The sequence below is a fragment of the Gordionus sp. m RMFG-2023 genome, chromosome 3 (assembly GCF_954871325.1).
Source record: "Gordionus sp. m RMFG-2023 chromosome 3, tfGorSpeb1-WG-v2, whole genome shotgun sequence".
NCBI lineage: Eukaryota > Metazoa > Nematomorpha > Gordioida > Chordodea > Parachordodidae > Gordionus > Gordionus sp. m RMFG-2023.
Genome location: NC_088777.1, coordinates 33,257,655 through 33,279,265, shown reverse-complemented (window position 1 = coordinate 33,279,265; position 21,611 = coordinate 33,257,655). Strand labels below are relative to the sequence as shown.

Genomic DNA, 21,611 nt, shown 5'->3' with positions numbered 1-21,611 from the left:
TAATAATTATGGAAATATAGAAATCTTTTGTATTGTATTTTTTGTAGTTATAGAATTTTCGCCATTTTATTTTATCTCAATATAATAATATAATTTTTTGTTATTCATATGATAATCTATAATAATGAAAATAAACATTTTACAAAAATAACAAACAACAATTCAATACTTATCAGTAGATAAAGAAACGGCATTGATTTGTTCTTTATCCCATATGCTTAAAGGTGGTCCTACTAATTGGGAAGATATTAAATTCAATACAAAAGATAAAGAATTGAACAAATTATTTTTAACCGGAAAAAAACAGTGGAAAAATAATTGTAAAATTTATAAAAAAAATCGAAAAAGAATTGCCCGTGGTGGATGATTGTCTAATGCGAGGCAATAGAGCCGTTATTCCTTTAAAATTACGAGGTGAAATTATTGATCTATTACATGCCTGGCATCAGGGTCGGGATAAAATGAAATCCAGGGCTTGTGAATATGAATGGTGGCATGGTATGAGCAATGATATTGAAAAAATTACAAGGAAATGTGTTCCATGGCAGGTTTGACCCAAATCAAAGAAACAGTGGGAACGTCTCCACATCGATTTCTTCGATCTAGACAAAATTTTTTGATGTAGATTCTTATTCAAAATGAATAGAATATGCAGAAGTGCATGGTTATACCACAAAAATTGTTGTTAAAAAAATTAAGAGAATTATATGCCTGATTTGGTTTACCTTATACGATAGTATCTGATGGAGGTCCAGCCTTCATAAGTGATGATTTTAAACAGTTTTGTGCTGAGTCACAGACAAAACATATTTTTGTTCCACTATATCACCCCAGCTCGAATGGACAAGCTGAAAGGATGATTTTAAAAACTGGATTAAAAAGGCTGGAAACCATAAAGATGAGGTTTACTTGTTCAGTTATATTACCTTAATTCTCGAAATCGAGAAGGGACCTCATTTTCAGATATTTTTAGGTAGACGCACCAGGGGGCCATTGGATTTTTTAAAACCAAAGGGCAACGCTATTATATTACAAGGTGATAGCATAAATAAAAAGTTTCCCTTGGGACAAAAGATATGGGCTCGATTATTTGAAATAAAAAGAGAAATGGGCAAAAGTAAATATAATAACAACAATTGGTTATAAATTAAGTAAAATTAATTTAGATAATGGGGTAGTGATTATTAGGCATAACGATCATATAAAATTGTGATCTTAAAACCTAACATATATGGGTATTTTTAAAACAGATCTAATTAATTGTTTATGATATGATAATTAAATGTGAATATGTTGCTTGTAAAGTAACAAATGTAAGTTATAACTCAAAGAAGTTTATTAATAAAATTAGAATTAAAAAAAACAAAGTAGACACTTTGGACAATTTTTTACTCTTCTTTATTTTGTGTTGGTATGGTACCCCAGCATTGCACTGATGCATCAAATGATCGTCGGCATTACATTTAAAGCATCTTCTTTTTCGTACTTCTGGGACATGGTTGAATCTTGTAATTCCTTCTAAAGAATTTTGAGCATCGAATTTAATACCAACATCTTTAGTAATGATCGTAATTTGAACAAGTTTTAAAACTAATAAGTTGAGACTGTGTCTCCATCACAAAAATTTAAACAAAAAAAATTTTTTTTTTTAAAACTTGAAATTTATAATTAATTTTTTTAAAATTAATTTTATAAGTTTATTTAAAATAAAATTTTTATAGTAAATTTACATACCATCACATATTGTAATTATTTACATATACATATGTTTTTTTTCTAATAATGCATATGATAACTTTCAAAAAAAACAATTTTTTTATTACACCATATCATAAACAATAAAGAATAAATTTTATCATTATAATAAAATATTCTTTTAAATTATAACAATCACACCCATAGGTCTATTAAATTATCAATTTTATTAATGACAGTTATTTTTTAAATTATTACCCCCTATGATAAAATTTAACATTTCTTTAATAAGTCAATCTTAACACGTGATTTTACAATTAACATCTTCACCATCTATTGTCCTTTGTTTATGACTAACTTATCATCAAATTCATTTAAAGCCAATAATTAATTAGGTTTCTTTGTTTTGGCTTTATTCACATTAATATACTCATGTGTCTACTTTTTTTATTCAAATTTTATTAATAAAATTTCTTTGATTTATAACTTACATTTGTTACTTTACAAGTTACATGTTCACATTTATTTATCATATCATTAATAATTAATTAGATATGTGGGTTTAAGAATACCCATATATATTAGGCTATAAGATCTCAGTTTTATATGATCGTTATGCCTAATGATCACTACCCCATTATCTAAATTAATTTTACTTAATTTATAAATTGTTGTTATTATATTTTCTTTTGTCCATTTCTTTTTTTATTTCAAATAATCGAGCCCATATCTTTTGTACCACGGGGTTATCACCTTGTAATATAATAGCGTTGCCCTTTGGTTTTAAAAAATCCAATGGCCCCATGGTGCGTCTACCTAAAAATATATTTTGCAAATGAGGTCTCTTCTAGATTTCGAGAATTAAGGTAATATAACTAAGATAAGTAAGCCTCATCTTTATGGTTTTCATCAGCCTTTTTAATCCAGTTTTTAACAAATACAAAAATGTGTCATCGCATTTTTACATATATTTTTTATTAAAATTGAAAGGGGACTGCCGAAAATCCGTTTTTTTGTTCATTTGACATGGAGTTATTTAATAATCTTTTTATTACACAGTAATGGCTTATTAAATTATAATATTTATACTAAATAGGCCCACGTTCTTTTTAAAAGTATATTTTTTACAGATATGCATTTTCAGTATCGGCTTACATCCTCACCTACACTATATCATGGTATTTTTTGCATTCCGATAAAATTTCGATCTCCAAAGCAGATGATAAAATAACTCCCAAAAATATATTCGCGTTTGAAGTTTACAATCATTTTTCTGATATAGATTTTTATTTAAAAGAAAACTTAAGTTGGGGTGAAACATATTTATGCATGAAAATAACAAAAGATTTACTTAGTTAGAAAAGATTTTTTAAAATTATTTTCGGAATTTGTAGGTAAAATTTCTTAAGAAATATCTGTTCTTCAAACAAAAAATTTTTGAATATTTTTTAAACTGTTTTAAATAAATGTAAGAATATAATATGTATTAGAAAATAGTATTCAGTGTAATCGGGCTAGGCATCATATCCTCGTTAATTTTTCACCTCATGACAAAAGAACCAAACGGGTTTAATTTCAACGAAAAATCTCCTATCCATCCAGAAAGAGATAGAGATAAAGTAAATGATGCCCAAAATAGTGGATCATCTTTCGAATCGAATTCATTCAAAGATATTTCTATCAATGACATATCATCTGATGAATGTATTCAAAAAATAGATGATCACGTAAAAAGAAAAATCCCTGGCTGGAGAGGCTGGCTGAAGATTAGATTATTTTATCAGGTCGTTTATATAATATATATTATTTTTTTTAAATATTTTGAAAAAATATTTGTAATTAGGTTCTACATATACACCTTTTAAGATTGGTTTAAAAAAAATTATAATATTACAAAAAGTATTGATTAAAAAAAATATTTAACAGAAATTAAAATGTTTCTTTTCGGATTAGAGAAATATTTTTTGCCTAATTTTTAATGGTTTTAGTAGTGTTAAAACAATATATTTTTCAGGAAGATTTTATGAGTTGGTCACATTTTAAATTTTAGGCTATATAAAATATGCGAAAGAAAATATTAATGATAAATTTTTATTTCACAGAACTCGGCCGTATACATGCTCACACGCTTATCTAGTAATATTTCCATGGTTTACATACCCTTATACCTCTTAGAAACTCAGAAATTGGACAAAGTAAGTTTTATATTAAATAGTCTTAAAAATATTTTGGTTCATAATGCATTTTTTTTAACGATCATATAATATATTAATATAAAATTGGCGCATATAAGTAATAACTTTATATCTTGTAATATTTATATTTATATCAATGAAAAAATTAGCAAATGATTAAATTAATAAGAAAAAAACAATATAAATGGAAAGGCCAATATTCTCCAATATTCTATATATTTGTAGACTTGCATAGCTCTCATACCTCTAGTCATATACATAAGTGGATTTGTAACGGCTTTATGTATGAAACGACTGAATATATTGCTTGGAAGAAAAGTATTTTAAATATAAACCTAATATAAATGTTTTATGAATAATAAAAATTTGACAGCAAAAATTATTTATGTACATGTTAAAACCAGGGGTGTATGCGAGCGGGGACGTCGCTAATTTTTTTAGCCTATTTTTCAAATATTGGGAGGGGCTGAGCTGTCGCCCCAATAAATTTTAATATTTTTTCAAAATTTTTCTCTATTAAAATTTTATATAATCAAAATAGAAATAATTTATTTTAGCCACATTAAAGATAGAGGAATCAAAATGTTTCGTTTTCATTATTTTATTATTATCGAAAATAAAAATTTGATTTCTCTCATTTCGATATTTTTTATAGATTATACTAAAATTTTTCAGGATAATAAAAGGTAAAAAAAATTTTTTGAAAATATAATCATTAAATATTATTTTTTTTTTATTAAGTTCTTTGGGTTCCTTTTACCAGTGAATCATTTTTTTTTATTAATTGACTGATATTTAAAAAAATTAAAAAATAATATTAAATATATAGGGGAGACCGGTAGTGTGTTCCCGGGGTAGGTATTTCCTTCTCGAATAATTTAAAAATTAATAGAAAGTTTTGAAATTTAAGCCAAATATGTATTTTAATAAGGTGCTTAAGTGGGTCCAAAAATGTTTCGGACAAAATTGCTCATGAAAAATTTTAAATGCAAATTTAAATTTCAACATATCCAAAGAAACTTTTTAAAATTTTACATTTTCACTAATAACTTTATTTATAAACGTTGTTTGGACTTAATATTAATTCTAAATGATAAAAAAATATATATTTTATCATATATAAAAATATTGACACTATTTATGGTAATTTAATATCTTAAAATTATATTTTAATTAATGGTGAAGACCTGGGGCAGGTTTTGGCGGGGTGCGTATTAGCTATTTTTAAGTAGGGATTATTTTGAATAAAAAAAATCGAACTAAATTTATAAAAACATTAGAAGCCACTAGTTTGTCTAGGACCACTAGTGACAATATGAAGATGATTGACTTATTTTTTGTAATTATATAACAGATTTAAGTGACAACAAGTACTTCCGGGTGACATATGTGATATAGATGAACCCTAATAAATTTAACATATTTGACAATTTATTTTTATTTATTTACTTAGAATCAACACTTTTATATAAATTTTTTTTAAAAATCTAAAATAAAGAAGCGCTATGACACATAACGTGAAAGGATAATAGCTACCCCGGGTGTTTTTCATAAAATTTAAATTTTCATTTTTTTAAATTTCTCATTAATTAAAAACTAAATGATTTTTTTCTTAAATATTAATTTCTACTGTAGAGATGTAAAGAATAAAATTACGTTTAAACATATTAGAAAAATTGCTTTCTTCAATTTTTTATGGACAATATAACTCCGGTATTTACAGATGTTGCTCGATTTAAAAATTAAACTTACATTTAAATATGTCATTAAAAAATTTTAAACTAGTACGTTAAAATAGACCAATTTATAATTTCTATAGAAAGCTTCATGCAGTCCCGTCTAATAGATAACTTTGAAAACTTAGGGTATGACTTGAATAAATTTTAATAAAATTATTTATTTTAGTGTTCTGATATATTCTTTATTCATAAATATAATTGTGGCTTATGAACCTAGATGCACGATTTGACGAAAAAAAGAGAATCTGCCAAAGATTCAAATTAAATAAATATGAAACGATTGCTGGACTTTTTCCTAATTTAAAATCTAAAAAATTCCCACCTTTTCTTAAGAATTTGATCATGGCAGATACGAGCGAGTTTAAGAATAAATAATTTATTAATTTTAATGTTATTAAATATTAATGGACCTTAGATAACTAAGTGAATTCCAGATTCATATATCAAAATATAAAATATGGAAAAAGAAATATCGCGGGACGAATGAAATCTTTTCAAAAAAAATACAGCCCAAAGAAAACTAGTAATGAAAGATAATGGTTTTAAATTAAATTTATATTTAATTTTAAAGGTATCAGTGGTATTAAATTTCTTTTTGAAAATATATTAAAAAAATTGTAGCCCGCTCCCTGCTTCTCTAAGTTTTTTAAGCAATACACCACTGGTTAAAACGTGTTTTTTTTAGGTTAGTGAAAATTTTATCTAGTATGTTTTTTAAATGACTGGAAAAGGAATGAATAATTTTGAAGAAACAAAAGCTAAAAAATTAAAATGCTATATATTATTTTTAAAAAGTTATATCCTTAATCACTCAAACAAAATGGATTTATTTAGATTGTATACGCCTTAGGAACAATCCTTTTAATAGTTTCTTGTATGTGTATGTGGTTCCAAAACCTTGGAACAAAAATTTATATCATTGCACCCTGTCTGGGTGCAGCTACTTCAACTCTAATTATAGTCTCTCTTTCATTGACAGCGGACCTTATAGGATCTAATATTGTGAGTTGTAATAAAAAATTTTATTTATTGTATAACTTTTTTTCTTTTATATGGTTATTAATTAAATTTAAAAAAAAATATGACAAGAAAATGAAGTATAGTTATAGAGTAAATTTTGTATTTTTGTTAAATAAAAGGTAAAAGTTTCTCGTCGAACTATAGAAATTGCATTCATATGTAGTATGGTTTCTACTCTGAAATTTTATACAAATATTTAGGGGTGTACCGATTACACTTTTTGGATGCCGATCCGATCTTTCCAATATTAAATTGATATCGGCCGATTACCGATCCGATATCATATCTAATTTTGTATTCTGTAAAGATACCAATGGTTTTAATTTTTATTATACTTTTTATTAGTAATTTTTTAACAATACCAAAACTTATGTCATTTAAATATATTATAATGATCAGTTATAGTTTATATTCAATTCAATTGCAATTCTAAAAGTATATAAAATATTTTTATTGGTAAATTACCTTTTATTATAAGTAATATAATCTATATACATAATAAGTAATAAATAAATATATATGAAATTTGAAATAAATATTTAAAATAATATTTAACATTAATATATCGAAGATTTCTCTATAGAAATACTAAAATTTCCAATTTATCAGAGGTCAGCCTGCGGCGAGGTAACTGTCAATATCACTATCTTCACTAAAAACTGATTCTGAAAAGATTATCGCACACTTTTATAAACAGAATGCACAAAAAAATAACAATATGGCAGAATGTTTATTAATTAATTATTATTAATAAAAAAATATACATAAAAATGGATTTCGATTTTATTTATAAAAATAAATGATTTTAGATATAACTTTTTTTTAAATTTTATAACATTTTATTTTTGTTAAAGACACCCTTTTATATCGGATCAGATCGGAATATTTTATAATATTGGCAGATAACCGATATTTTAAAATGGGTGAAATACCGGTACATCCCTACAAATATTATTATTTATATAAAATATATTTTTATAAAAATGTCAGTTTGATCTTTCGAGCACCTTTATAAACAATTATGATTCAAAATTTAATCTAAAATTTTAATTAAACCTTATGTATAGAGTTGATATTTATTTACCCCCCCCCCCCTTCATTTGAATCCTAATTTTGGCTAAAACGTTGGCGTCAATTCATCAAAAATAATATTTGTAAATATAATCCGGCGACAACCTTTAAAAGCAATATCATTTGCGAAAAATGATTTTTTTTAAATTTAATATATTCAATCGCGTTCAAAGGCCACAAGCTCATTCATTTACGGTTCCATGAGCTTGGTAGATAAGATATCGAATGGACTTGCTATTTTGTTGTTGCAAAATTTTTACCCATTCAAGTTATTAAAAATAATTGACATAATATTTTTGTACTATTTGGTTGTGCAGATAATAAGTATCTATCACTTATATTTTTCTTTAATTCACCCCCCTTGAATTAGCTATTCATATTAGAAGTTAAAAATTCTATACAATACAAATTTTTTTTTACGAAATTTGAGTTTAGGGTTATAAAATAAATTTTGTTTAAGTTTACTGAAAAAAAGAAAACAAATTAGCTATTAATAACTCTCCATAGAAATGTTTTAAATTTTTTTTTTAATTACGTTCATTTTTGGTATGATTTGGTTCACTCACCTTCCTCATTTTAAACAGACAAAATTATATCTGATTTGCACTTCATAGAATTTAAATTTAACATCAGAGACCTTCTTAGGGCCGGGCCATATTTTAATTTTTTTAAAATACCCGGGCCGGGTCGTTTATTTTAAAACGCCATCATTAGCTATTAAAATTAAAAATAAATGTAATATATTTAAAAAAAATTCGGGTCGGGCCTGAAAATATAATACCCGGGCCATATCGGAAATTTTTTTTTAAAAAAAAAATTCGGACCGTGTCGTACAAATGGTACCTCTGCAGGTCTCTGATAATCATTTTGAAAAATATAAATACTTTCTGGAAGAAAAAGTCATAAATGTAATATTTTATCTTAGTATATGTTATATAAATTATGCAATAATAAATATTTTTATTTATATATATATCCATAAAATTTTAGGGATATAACCCTGTGCGGCGATTATTTCCGCTACATTATGACATTCTTCCCTTCCATCGCAACTATTTTAGCTTTAGCTATAGTCGTTTATATGCCAAAAATGTATAAAGGTATTTCCACCCCTCAATTAATTTAAGATAAAAATTTATTCGTGCAATGCTTATTATTTTATTACACATTTTTACTCGAGCTTAATATTGTAAATATTTATGACTGAATTATGCAGTGATTATTCAAATATAATTACAATTAATTCAATTTCAGTTGATCTTCATATTAGGCTACATTTTCTTTAGATATGAATTTTAACTTAAGGTATATATATATATATATTAAATTTAATATAAATAATTAGATAACTCAGAAGAAACAACTGTAGAAAATCGTATTGATGAAATCAAGCCCTTATTATCGTAATAGATAAGAAATAAAACCCCGCAGATTCTCAAAAATAATTTCATAGACTATTTTATTTAGATAGTTTTAGATTATTTTAAAGAAAATTTTATAATAGAAAAAATATTTATGATTTATATTCATGGAAGAAAATTAAAACTATTTACATTTAGTATTATTTATCAAAATATTATTATATTATATTTAACAATTAATTTTGTATGAAAATCATTTATTATATATCCAATTATTTTTTACAATTTTATAATGTTGAATTTTTTCAAGAAACTAGTTGCATTGACTGTTAATTTTTATAATCAATTTATTATATATAACTCTTTATTATATAAAATAAAATGCAATATGTTTAGTATTATTGTAGTAATTAATAAATATAAATACCAATATAAAAATATTTATAATATTATATAATAGTGGCTCAAGAAATTTAAAAATATTTTTAAAAAAAACTCTGCTAGGCTGAGCTTGAAAATATAATCTAAAAACAACATAGAAAATAATATTTTCTCTTATAAAAAAATTAAAATTTATCTGTTACAAGAACAAAGCAAATATTAATTTTTATTATTTTATAAAAATGTTTTTAATTTATATTTTTTAATTTAAAATTTCGGGTCAAATCGGGTTCGGGCTTAAAAGAAATATTCGGACCTAAAAATAAAATTTTGGGGCGAGCTTAAAATTAATAAAAAATTTACTTACCGAATCGAATGAATTTACAAGGGCTCTAATCCTGGTGTCAAACCAAAATAAATTTAACCGAACCGTTAAAAGCAGGTATGCCCGAACCCATGTTCAGGAATTATAAACTCTATTTAGCGAAAATTTTGATAACAGGAAGTTAATCGAAAACAATTTTCTATTTCAAACCCGTTTCGGGTCCCCCCGGGTTCGATGAGTGTCCATAAATCAATCTCTGGTCTGTGGTTTCAAAATGCCCAACCAAACAATTTTAAATTACTGAACCCGGGTTCGGTTCATATCCTTGGTTAAAAGAATATTTTGAATGGAGAGAATTAAAACGTTAAAAATACTGTCGGAAGCATTTAAATAGGTTCAGTTTTGCCAAATTCAATAAAGGAAATCGACAACTTGCATAACATTTAATAACGCGAAAATCGACCATTTTTCCAAGAGCGCAAATTAAATAGCAAATAAAATAGCATAATCTTATATCATTAGGTTTTAAAATTTTACATCTATGCAGATCAAAGAAATATATTGCTTCTCGATAATTTATCACATAAAAGTTGGAATTAGAACCAGGAACAATTTTTGAGTGATATTAATAATCATCACTATAGGTCCGGGAGAAATTAAAATATTTTTCTAAAAAATACACCAGTGTACTAAATGAAAACTAATAAAAAGTTTTTAGAGTGCTATTAATATTAATTATGCTAGAAAAAAAAATCAATAATAGTAATACCAGAGTCTAGGTCATGGCGAGAGCGGGCTAAATCTAAAAATTTTTCGACATTGTATAAAAGATACATTGTCACAATGCATCCAGGGTAAGTAGGAATTTCTAACATAATAAAAAGATCTTTTCACTGTAATGTTAATCATGCACATCAGTATAAATCATTAAGTGCACAGATTGTAAAAAACTTTTTAAGCAAAATATCTTGATACGAATCGTAACTGAAATTTTGATTACTCCGTTAATTTGTTGGAGAGGTGATTTATGATCGAGCTGGAAAGGGGAGGCAGTTATAATGTAATATCTTGATTTGGAATCTTAAATTAAAGCTGATGTAATTTGAAACCATTTAAAAAATAAACAAAAATGCTTTGCTGAATTTATTTATCCCTAAAATTAAATGACCCCATTACAAAAAAATATCGAAACTAGCTAAAAAAGGGAAATTATAATGGATTTAGTTTGATATGTTAAAATTTATTTAAATGTTGACATTTTTTATTTTAAATAAACCTGAATCGAGGATCTTAGTAAAAGATTAATATGAAGCCATCCGAGGAATTATATTTATGCTTAATTTTATAACAATTCTATTTAACCATTACTATATTCACAAATAAAAATATTCAGTTTTTAAATCAGCCCTTGTAAATAGTATATTTCATTTATGAGAAACCGTTTATAAAAATATAATTATTAAAATTATTAGCATTCTCATATATTCAATTTTAGAATATGAATTAGCCGATTTCGAGTATATAAAGATTCAAAAAAGTCTTAGAGATGTGGCAAGATTTGCTATGATGATCCGAGCCCTTAATGCCACACCATTGTTATGTTCTAAATATATTTTATAGGTAGTGCGTTCAAGGTTCATTGACAAAAATCGAACGCGTTCATCCAAAAAAAAGTAATGCGTTGTTCGTTCAAAATTTTATCATAAATTTTTTTTAGGGCTAATTACATCAGCTTCATTGGCAACCTCATCTCACATGATGATTAGAATAAATTTTATATAATTTTAATCGCGTATTTTATTTATTTATATAATAACTTTTCAATGTTCATTTTTATATTATTAAACATTAATATAATTTTATTATGGTATTGCGAATAATTAAACGGTTTCAATTTATATTCCGTTAATAAAGAATATCAATATAAATAAATGTCTTATATTTTTTAACATTATAAATTAGCCATGTTAAAAAATAATATAGTTTTATTAGATAATATAATTATAAATACAATATAAAGCGAATAAAAAGATATTTTTATTTATAAAAATTTTTTATATTAATTTTCTATACCAATTGTTTTTCAAAATTTTTATCTGATAGACAGGAACGCTTGGCAGTTAATAATAAGACATTAGCTATACTAAAAACGCGCTCTACAGGAGCAGATAAAGGGATTGCGGTATTATACTTAATAAACAACTCTTTTAAAGTCGGAAATTTATTAATTGCTTTGTCCTTTGCTTCAAAAAATTGAGATAAGTTATCCTCATTCAATCCATCCTCTACTTCTTCGTCAAAAAAAAGGATACTTGGAAATTAACAATTCTTGCATTATCATTTCTAGGGTTTTAAAATGCATTTTTTCAATTTACGCTCTAAGTTAATTTTTTTATAGGTTCTTCTGTGGAAGTTTTTTCAATGGTCATTGAAGCTTGAATACTGGATGTATAATTGCATAAAGAACATATTGATCTTCATATAAAAAATAAAATATATGTAATTAATTTGATAGTGATAGGTTTAATACCTTTTATTCATCCCATTTAATACATCGTCTATCAATGGTTGACCGCAGTTATTGTTGGGGTCAAATAGCCCAAATGCATTTTTTCTTCAAATTTAATGATTTTACTTAGTTATATTAATATAAAATAAAATAATTAATATTACAATCAAATGTCGTTTTAAATTGAAATTTGAAGATTTTGAAACTGATATAATACTTTTTGGGCACATTTTACATTCGGTAATTATTGAATTAGTTCCTTCAATATAGTAGATACTGTAAAATATTTATCATATTTGGGCCATAAAGGAAAGCGTTTACGTTCAAAGTTCGTCAAAAGTAAAAGGTACTCTGCTCATCATTTTTTTCAAAAAAACGAACTTCGTTCACGAACGCGTTCACAACACTATTTATAGGTTTTTATTCACTACTCTAAAAAAATATATTTCTTAGCACTTAAATGACTAGTTTCTGAACCTGATATTTATTTTAATCTGAGCACTTGTATGAGCAATTGCATTAAGAAACAATTATGAGCATTCAGCATTTTGTTCTGAGTGTTTAAGGATTTTTAAGATTAATAGGAACCAATATTATAAAAATTTTAGGGACAAGTTCTAACAAAAGTGAAGGTAATCTATACTAATCGAAGTGTTGTGATTGGCCTCCAAAAAATTGAATTGGATAATTAAGTAATCGATTCATAACTAATATTCGTTCTTGGGAAAATCAAATAATTTTACTATTAGTACAAATAAGTTTTTTAAGCAATTTTTTTCGGATATTTTATTTAATAATAATAAGTAGAAGAAATTCAAAATTTTATTGTAGGATTAATAATGTTGTTAAAGTAACTAGTTTAATATTTATCAAATAAAATAACTAAATTACTTTTTAAAAGGAATCAATTACCAATTATAATTCCTCAAAAGAATTTATTTGTATTACAATTATTTCTTTGAAATTAGTAATTGAATACCGATTAGTTTAAGTTTCATCCAATTATATCAACAGTGTCGAGAGGTATGCACATTTAAAGTTGGACAAATAAAATTCGAATAAAATTTTTTTTTTATATTTAAACTTTAAATTTAAGCAGATGATAATAAAAAAAATGATTTTCAATAAAAATGACTTGTTTAGATTACCCATCTGATAAGTATCAAACAACTTCTACGAAAATACTCTCAAGAGGTTAGTTCATTTCAAATAGTACAATAACTCCACAGATAAATAATGAGAAAAAAACAAGTTGCAGCTAATCGATCGGTAGTACATTTATCTCAAATTAATTTTAAATGTTGATCTTTTTGTCGAATATAAAAAAAATAAAAAACGAATTTTTACATGTTGGAAAGTTTGAATTTTGTTTATTATTTTAACTTCGACCTTTGATAGAATTTTATGAAATATGGAGAAAAAATATCTAATTTATCCTTCTGTCAATCTATAATATATAATTAATTTGTTTTTAGGAGAGATTTATTGCTAAAACAAAAAGGGTATCAAATTAGAGCACAGTATATATCAGAGGCCTGCAGGCACGGCCCTAAAAAAATTTTTTAAACATATCCGGGCCGGGCCTAAGATTGTTAAACCTGGGTCGCGCCTTAATATTTTTTATAAAAATTTATACGATTATATTATAGTTATAATTAATATAATATTGGGTGATGGTTAACACTACCTAATACCCACAGATCGATCTAATTATTAATTTACTATAAATTTATTAAAAGTATTTTGGGTGTTACTAAACTGAGAATTAACAGGTAAATTTATTTATGGACTATCAATTATATTTTAAAAACTTTAAAAAAGAAAGTTTTTAATATAAAAATCAAATTTATCCAAAATTAAAATTATCTAAATATATAAATTAGAATATAAAAGATATTGTAGTCCATAAATTTATAATATGTATAACAATCTATTATATAGAATATATAACACCCATAATATATTTTATATATCATAAATAAAATTCCGCTAGATGGCGTAAATTATAAAATTTTTAGTTTTTAATTAAAAATAATATGAATTATAGGAGCATAATTCTTCGCTCTGGATTAATTGATTTGGTTCCAACTTATATAAACATAAAATGAAAAAAATTTTAAGATCCCATCATTATTTTTGGAGTTATAATGTGAATTCCCAGTTTAGTCAATTTTTTAATTTTTTTTAGATTTTTGGGATTTTAAAAATATTTTATTTTTTTGACTCATTTGGTGTAAACTAACATATATAAACATAAAATGAAAAAATTTTTAAGTTTCCATCATTATTTTTGGAGTTATGATGTGGATTCTCAGTTTAGTCAATTTTTTAATTTTTTTTAGATTTTTGGGATTTTAAAAATATTTTATTTTTTTGACTCATTTGGTGTAAACTAACATATATAAACATTAAAAGAAAAAATTTTACGTTTCCATCATTATTTTTGGAGTTATGATGTGGATGGATTCTCAGTTTAGTCAATTATTTATTTTTTTTTAGATTTTTGGGATTTTAAAAATATTTTATTTTTTTGACTCATTTGGTGTAAACTAACATATATAAACATTAAAAGAAAAAATTTTACGTTTCCATCATTATTTTTGGAGTTATGATGTGGATGGATTCTCAGTTTAGTCAATTATTTATTTTTTTTTAGATTTTTGGGATTTTAAAAATATTTTATTTTTTTGACTCATTTGGTGTAAACTAACATATATAAACATTAAAAGAAAAAATTTTACGTTTCCATCATTATTTTTGGAGTTATGATGTGGATGGATTCTCAGTTTAGTCAATTTTTTAATTTTTTTTTAAATTTTTGGGATTATAATAATATTTTATTTTTTTTGACTCATTTGGTGTAAACTAACTTATATAAACATATAATGAAAATTTTTTAAGTTTCCATCATTATTTTTGGAGTTATGATGTGGATTCTTAGTTTAATCAATTTTTTAATTTTTTTTAAAATTTTTGGGATTTTAAAAATATTTTATTTTTGTGACTCATTTGGTGTAAACTAACATATATAAACATAAAATGAAAAAATTTTTAAGTTTCCATCATTATTTTTAGAGTTATGATGTGGATTCTTAGTTAAATCAATTTTTTAATTTTTTTTAAAATTTTTGGGATTTTAAAAATATTTTATTTTTGTGACTCATTTGGTGTAAACTAACTTATATAAACATAAAATGAAAAAATTTTTAAGTTTCTATCATTATTTTTGGAGTTATGATGTGGATTCTTAGTTTAATCAATTTTTTAATTTTTTTTAAAATTTTTGGGATTTTAAAAATATTTTATTTTTGTGACTCATTTGGTGTAACCTAACTTATATAAACATAAAATGAAAAAAATTTTAAGTTTCCATCATTATTTTTGGAGTTATGATGTGAATTCTCAGTTTAGTCAATTTATTAATTTTTTTTTAGATTTTTGGGATTTTTAAAATATTTTATTTTTTTGACTCATTTGGTGTAAACTAACTTATATAAACATAAAATGAAAATTTTTTAAGTTTCCATCATTATTTTTGGAGTTACGATGTGAATTCTCAGTTTAGTCAATTTTTTAATTTTTTTTTAGATTTTTGGAATTTTAAAAATATTTTATTTTTTGACTCATTTGGTCTAAACTAACTTATATAAACATAAAATGAAAAAATTTTTAAGTTTCCATCATTATATTTTTGGAGTTATGATGTGGATTCTCAGTTTAGTCAATTTATTAATTTTTTTTAAAATTTTTGGGATTTTAAAAATATTTTATTTTTTGACTCATTTGGTGTAAACTAACTTATATAAACATAAAATGAAAAATTTTTTATGTTTCCATCATTATTTTTGGAGTTATGATGTGGATTCTTAGTTTAATCAATTTTTTAATTTTTTTTAAAATTTTTGGGATTATAATAATATTTTATTTTTTTTGACTCATTAGGTGTAAACTAACATATATAAATATAAAATGAAAAAATTTTTAAGTTTCCATCATTATTTTTGGAGTTATGATGTGGATTCTTAGTTTAATCAATTTTTTAATTTTTTTTAAGGGTTAGGGTTAGGGTTAGGGGTTAGGGTTAGGGTTAGGGTTAGGGGTTAGGGTTAGGGTTAGGGTAGGGTTAGGGTTAGAGGTTGGGGGATTTTAAAAATTTTTTATTTTTGTGACTCATTTGGTGTAAACTAAACATAAAATAAAAAAAATTTTAAGTTTCCATCATTATTTTTGGAGTTATGATGTGAATTCTCAGTTTAGTCAATTTATTAATTTTTTTTAAAATTTTTGGGATTATAATAATATTTAATTTTTTTTGACTCATTTGGTGTAAACTAACATATATAAACATAAAATGAAAAAATTTTTAAGTTTCCATCATTATTTTTGGAGTTATGATGTGGATTCTTAGTTTAATCAATTTTTTAATTTTTTTTAAGGGTTAGGGTTAGTGTTAGGGTTAGGGTAGGGTTAGGGTTAGGGTTAGGGTTAGAGGTTAGGGTTAGGGTTAGGGTTAGGGTTAGGGGGATTTTAAAAATATTTTATTTTTGTGACTCATTTGGTGTAAACTAACTTATATAAACATAAAATGAAAAAATTTTTAAGTTTCTATCATTATTTATGGAGTTATGATGGATTCTCAGTTTAGTCAATTTTTTAATTTTTTTTTAGATTTTTGGGATTTTAAAAATATTTTATTTTTTTGACTCATTTGGTGTAAACTAACTTATAAAAACATAAAATGAAAAAATTTTTAAGTTTCTATCATTATTTATGGAGTTATGATGGATTCTCAGTTTAGTCAATTTTTTAATTTTTTTTTAGATTTTTGGGATTTTAAAAATATTTTATTTTTGTGACTCATTTGGTGTAAACTAACTTATATAAACATAAAATGAAAAAATTTTTAAGTTTCTATCATTATTTATGGAGTTATGATGGATTCTCAGTTTAGTCAATTTTTTAATTTTTTTTTAGATTTTTGGGATTTTAAAAATATTTTATTTTTTTGACTCATTTGGTGTAAACTAACTTATATAAACATAAAATGAAAAAATTTTTAAGTTTCTATCATTATTTATGGAGTTATGATGGATTCTCAGTTTAGTCAATTTTTTAATTTTTTTTTAGATTTTTGGGATTTTAAAAATATTTTATTTTTGTGACTCATTTGGTGTAAACTAACTTATATAAACATAAAATGAAAAAATTTTTAAGTTTCCATCATTATTTTTGGAGTTATGATGTGGATTCTCAGTTTAGTCAATTTATTAATTTTTTTTAAAATTTTTGGGATTTTAAAAATATTTTATTTTTGTGACTCATTTGGTGTAAACTAACATATATAAACATAAAATGAAAAAATTTTTAAGTTTCCATCATTATTTTTAGAGTTATGATGTGGATTCTTAGTTTAATCAATTTTTTAATTTTTTTTAAAATTTTTGGGATTTTAAAAATATTTTATTTTTGACTCATTTGGTGAAACTAACTTATATAAACATAAAATGAAAAAATTTTTAAGTTTCTATCATTATTTTTGGAGTTATGATGTGGATTCTCAGTTTAGTCAATTATTTAATTTTTTTTTAGATTTTTGAGATTTTAAAAATATTTTATTTTTTTGACTCATTTGGTGTAAACTAACTTATATAAACATAAAATGAAAAAATTTTTAAGTTTCCATTTTTGGAGTTATGATGTGGATTCTTAGTTTAATCAATTTTTTAATTTTTTTTAAAATTTTTGGGATTTTAAAAATATTTTATTTTTGTGACTCATTTGGTGTAAACTAACATATATAAACATAAAATGAAAAATTTTTTAAGTTTCCATCATTATTTTTGGAGTTATGATGTGGATTCTTAGTTTAATCAATTTTTTAATTTTTTTTAAGGGTTAGGGTTAGGGTTAGGGGTTAGGGGTAGGGTTAGGGTTAGGGTAGGGTTAGGGTTAGGGTTAGGGTTAGGGTTAGGGTTAGGGTTAGGGTTAGGGTTAGGATTATGGGTTAGGGTTAGGGTAGGGTTAGGGTTATGGTTAGGGTTAGGGTTAGGGTTAGGGTTAGGGTTATGGTTAGGGTTAAGGTTAAGGTTAGGGTTAGGGTTAGGGTTAGGGTTAGGGTTAGGGTTAGGATTAAGGGGTTAGGGTTAGGGTTAGGGTTAGGGTTAGGGTTAGGGTTAGGGTTATGGGTTAGGGTTAGGGTTAGGGTTAGGGTTAGGGGGATTTTAAAAATATTTTATTTTTGTGACTCATTTGGTGTAAACTAACTTATATAAACATAAAATGAAAAAATTTTTAAGTTTCTATCATTATTTTTGGAGTTATGATGTGGATTCTTAGTTTAATCAATTTTTTAATTTTTTTTAAGGGTTAGGGTTAGGGTTAATGTTAGGGTTAGGGTTAGGGTTAGGGTTAGGGTAGGGTTAGGGTTATGGTTAGGGTTAGGGTTAGGGTTAGGGTTAGGGTTAGGGTTAGGGTTAGGGTTAGGATTATGGGTTAGGGTTAGGGTTAGGGTCGGGTTAGGGTTATGGTTAGGGTTAGGGTTAGGGTTAGGGTTAGGGTTAGGGTTATGGTTAGGGTTAGGGTTAGGGTTAGGGTTAGGGTTAGGGTTAGGGTTAGGATTAAGGGGTTAGGGTTAGGGTTAGGGTTAGGGTTAGGGTTATGGGTTAGGGTTAAGGTTAGGGTTAGGGTTAGGGGGATTTTAAAAATATTTTATTTTTGTGAATCTATTATATTAAAATTTCCAGGTTTTTAAATAAAATAAAAAGATAGATAAGTATATCTCCTTCAGAAAATGACAGACACCCACGATGTCTATTAATATAATCTTCTAAAACTGTCAATCAAATTTAGCCAATAGTCTTCTTTTAAAAAATATTTGTCCAATAAAAATGATTATAACGTATTCGGTCCAATGGTAATCATTATACCAAACTCAAACATTCATCCACTTATTTCTAACACATTTTACCATCTTCATAAGGTTAAATTTTTTAAAGTTATTCTTTTAGTCATATTATTTTTCTAAAATAATCATTCATACTACGAAAATAACTTTTATATACTAAACCCATAGAAGGCGTTAAGATATTGGACTGCAGGTGAAATATTTATTTTTCATAACTATAAAATCTAACAAATTTTATTTAGATAAATTATTAATAAAAATATAATAAACTTTTATATACTCAACCCACAGAAGGCGTTAAGATATTTGGTAGCAGGCTAAATATTCATTTTTCATAACTATAAAATCTAATAAATTTTATTTATATAAATTATCAATAAAAAGAAATATAATCAACTTTTATATACTCAACCCACAGAAGGCGTTAAGATATTTGGTGTCTAGCAAATTTTATTTAGTTAAATTATCAATAAAAGAAATCTATCAAATCAAGAAATTTAGCTTACTTGCATTTTGTATGATTATATATTTTAAAAAGGTTATATAAGTAAATATTCGCATTTATATCATTCTCAGTTATGTTATACTCTTGAAGTTATTAAATTAAAAACATTAGACTTTATGAGTTATCACTTCTATGAAATATAATAGGTCCAGGGTTTCGAACCGAACCGAACCGCCAAACCGGAATGAACCGTTATAATTTTCTGAACCGTAACCGTAACCGAACCGTTATAAAGAAACTATAAAAAGAGCAAACCGAACCGTTATAAATATTTTAAACCGGTTCAAAACGGTTTTAAAAAATAATTAAATTTAAACATTATTAACCTAAATTTGAAATTTGAATTTTCCTTGGGGAAATTTTTAAACTCTTTATTTCTTTTCAAATTGAATTTTTTTTACATGTCAATTAATACCACCATGTTTATTGTTTTTTCTTTTCACTTTAATAAATACTCAATTTAATAGAGATTAGGCGAATTACCAGTTAATTAGATAAGAATCTTAAAATCAAACAAGACTATTTTTTTAAATTAACAAGTTTATTCTTATATATATATATATATATGTATATTAGTTATTAATTAGCTTATTAATACTTGCTAATAATTTGGGAAAAATCATAATTCTAACTAACATCTAAAGAAAATCAGGTACTGATTACTTTTAATAAAATACTGTTTTATATTAATTTCTTATTAATTAATATTTTCATAATGAATAATTTATAATGACTTAAATGAATATTAGAATTCTGAAATTAAAAAAAAACATATGATTGTTAATTAATATTCCTGTATTTTATGGTTAATTTATTTATTTATTTCCATTTACACTTTAGTGGATAATTTCTTGAAATAATAACTACTTACTGATTAACCTTCTAAATCTTATAGTACCAAATAAAATTTAAATACATGAAATTCAATTGGATAATTATAAAATGATAAAGTATCCATTAAAGTTTTAATTTAATTAACTTTAATTTTTTAATAAAAGACAGTTGTTTTTGGAATTTTAAACAGCTTTTCTATTTCTTTTCTTCTTATTTTATATCTTATCTTTTTGCTTCTTTCTTTTCTCTATTAAATCAAATTATTTATTAAAATGGTATTAGTAAGCTCCATTCACCTATTTAGTTTCATCTGTGTACAAGGTTTGTTGTTAGTATCTTTGAGGAAAAAATCGGCATAATTATATGAAGGGTAGGCCTGCATATAATTCACGTTTTTGGGGGAGATCTTGTCAGATAAGATAAATAAAAAATTATACTGATTCTATTAAGAAATTTATTTATTCTATTTTTATAATAAAAGATTCTGATCTATTCATCATCATATAGCATATTAGTATCTATTAAATGGTTCGGGAAAAGTCAAATCCTGTGCGATCATATTTTAAATTAGATATTGTAAAAAATCAATCTACTTGTAAACTAGAAAACTGTGGTAAAGTTTTAACCGGGGACCATGCAGCAGATCTTGAACGACATATAGAAAGATTCCACGATAAGGAATTCAAATTATTTAAAAAAAAGAAGATAATTTGACTATTAAAAAAACAATAACAAAAAATGCAAATAATCATAATGCAATTCAAAATGCTTTTACCAAAACTAATACAATACAAATTAATATTAATAAAGACACTTTAATCCGCTCCTGCACTGAGTTAATCACAGTTCATGGGAGACCAATAAAATCAATTGATGACAAAGCATTTAGAAATATTCTAGATCCGATAATTGTAGGATTGGGTGGTAATTTAACCATCAATTCTGAAAATATACTCAATAATATTAAAAAAATGGCATTTGATTTTTCGCAAAATTTAAAAAAAGAAATATACCAAAAACTTATATCGTTAAAATTAGATATTGCAACTCGATATGATAGGTCCATACTGGG

General features: G+C 24.6%; 2 protein-coding genes across 6 annotated transcripts in view; one reads left to right on the top strand and one right to left on the bottom strand.

Annotated features, from left to right (window-relative positions):
• The window catches only part of LOC135927445 (major facilitator superfamily domain-containing protein 12-like), a 35,392-nt gene extending 26,090 nt beyond the window's left edge, over positions 1-9,302 (top strand). The window contains exons 3-10 of one of the 5 annotated variants that reach the window (XM_065463418.1): positions 2,826-2,952; positions 3,186-3,479; positions 3,798-3,890; positions 4,116-4,208; positions 6,464-6,631; positions 7,894-7,988; positions 8,711-8,820; positions 9,066-9,302. In XM_065463418.1, coding sequence (XP_065319490.1) covers positions 2,826-2,952; positions 3,186-3,479; positions 3,798-3,890; positions 4,116-4,208; positions 6,464-6,631; positions 7,894-7,988; positions 8,711-8,820; positions 9,066-9,127 — 1,042 coding nt within the window. In that variant the 3' untranslated portion in view covers positions 9,128-9,302. Of the gene's footprint in view, positions 1-2,825; positions 2,953-3,185; positions 3,480-3,797; positions 3,891-4,115; positions 4,209-6,463; positions 6,639-7,834; positions 7,989-8,710; positions 8,821-9,065 lie in introns of those variants that run through there. The other 4 variants (XM_065463419.1, XR_010572091.1, XR_010572092.1 and 1 more) reach the window with 4 other exon arrangements.
• LOC135927446 (zinc finger MYM-type protein 1-like) overlaps positions 1-21,611 on the bottom strand; it is a 279,857-nt gene that overhangs the window by 20,390 nt on the left and 237,856 nt on the right. The gene's annotated exons all lie outside the window — the stretch shown is intronic.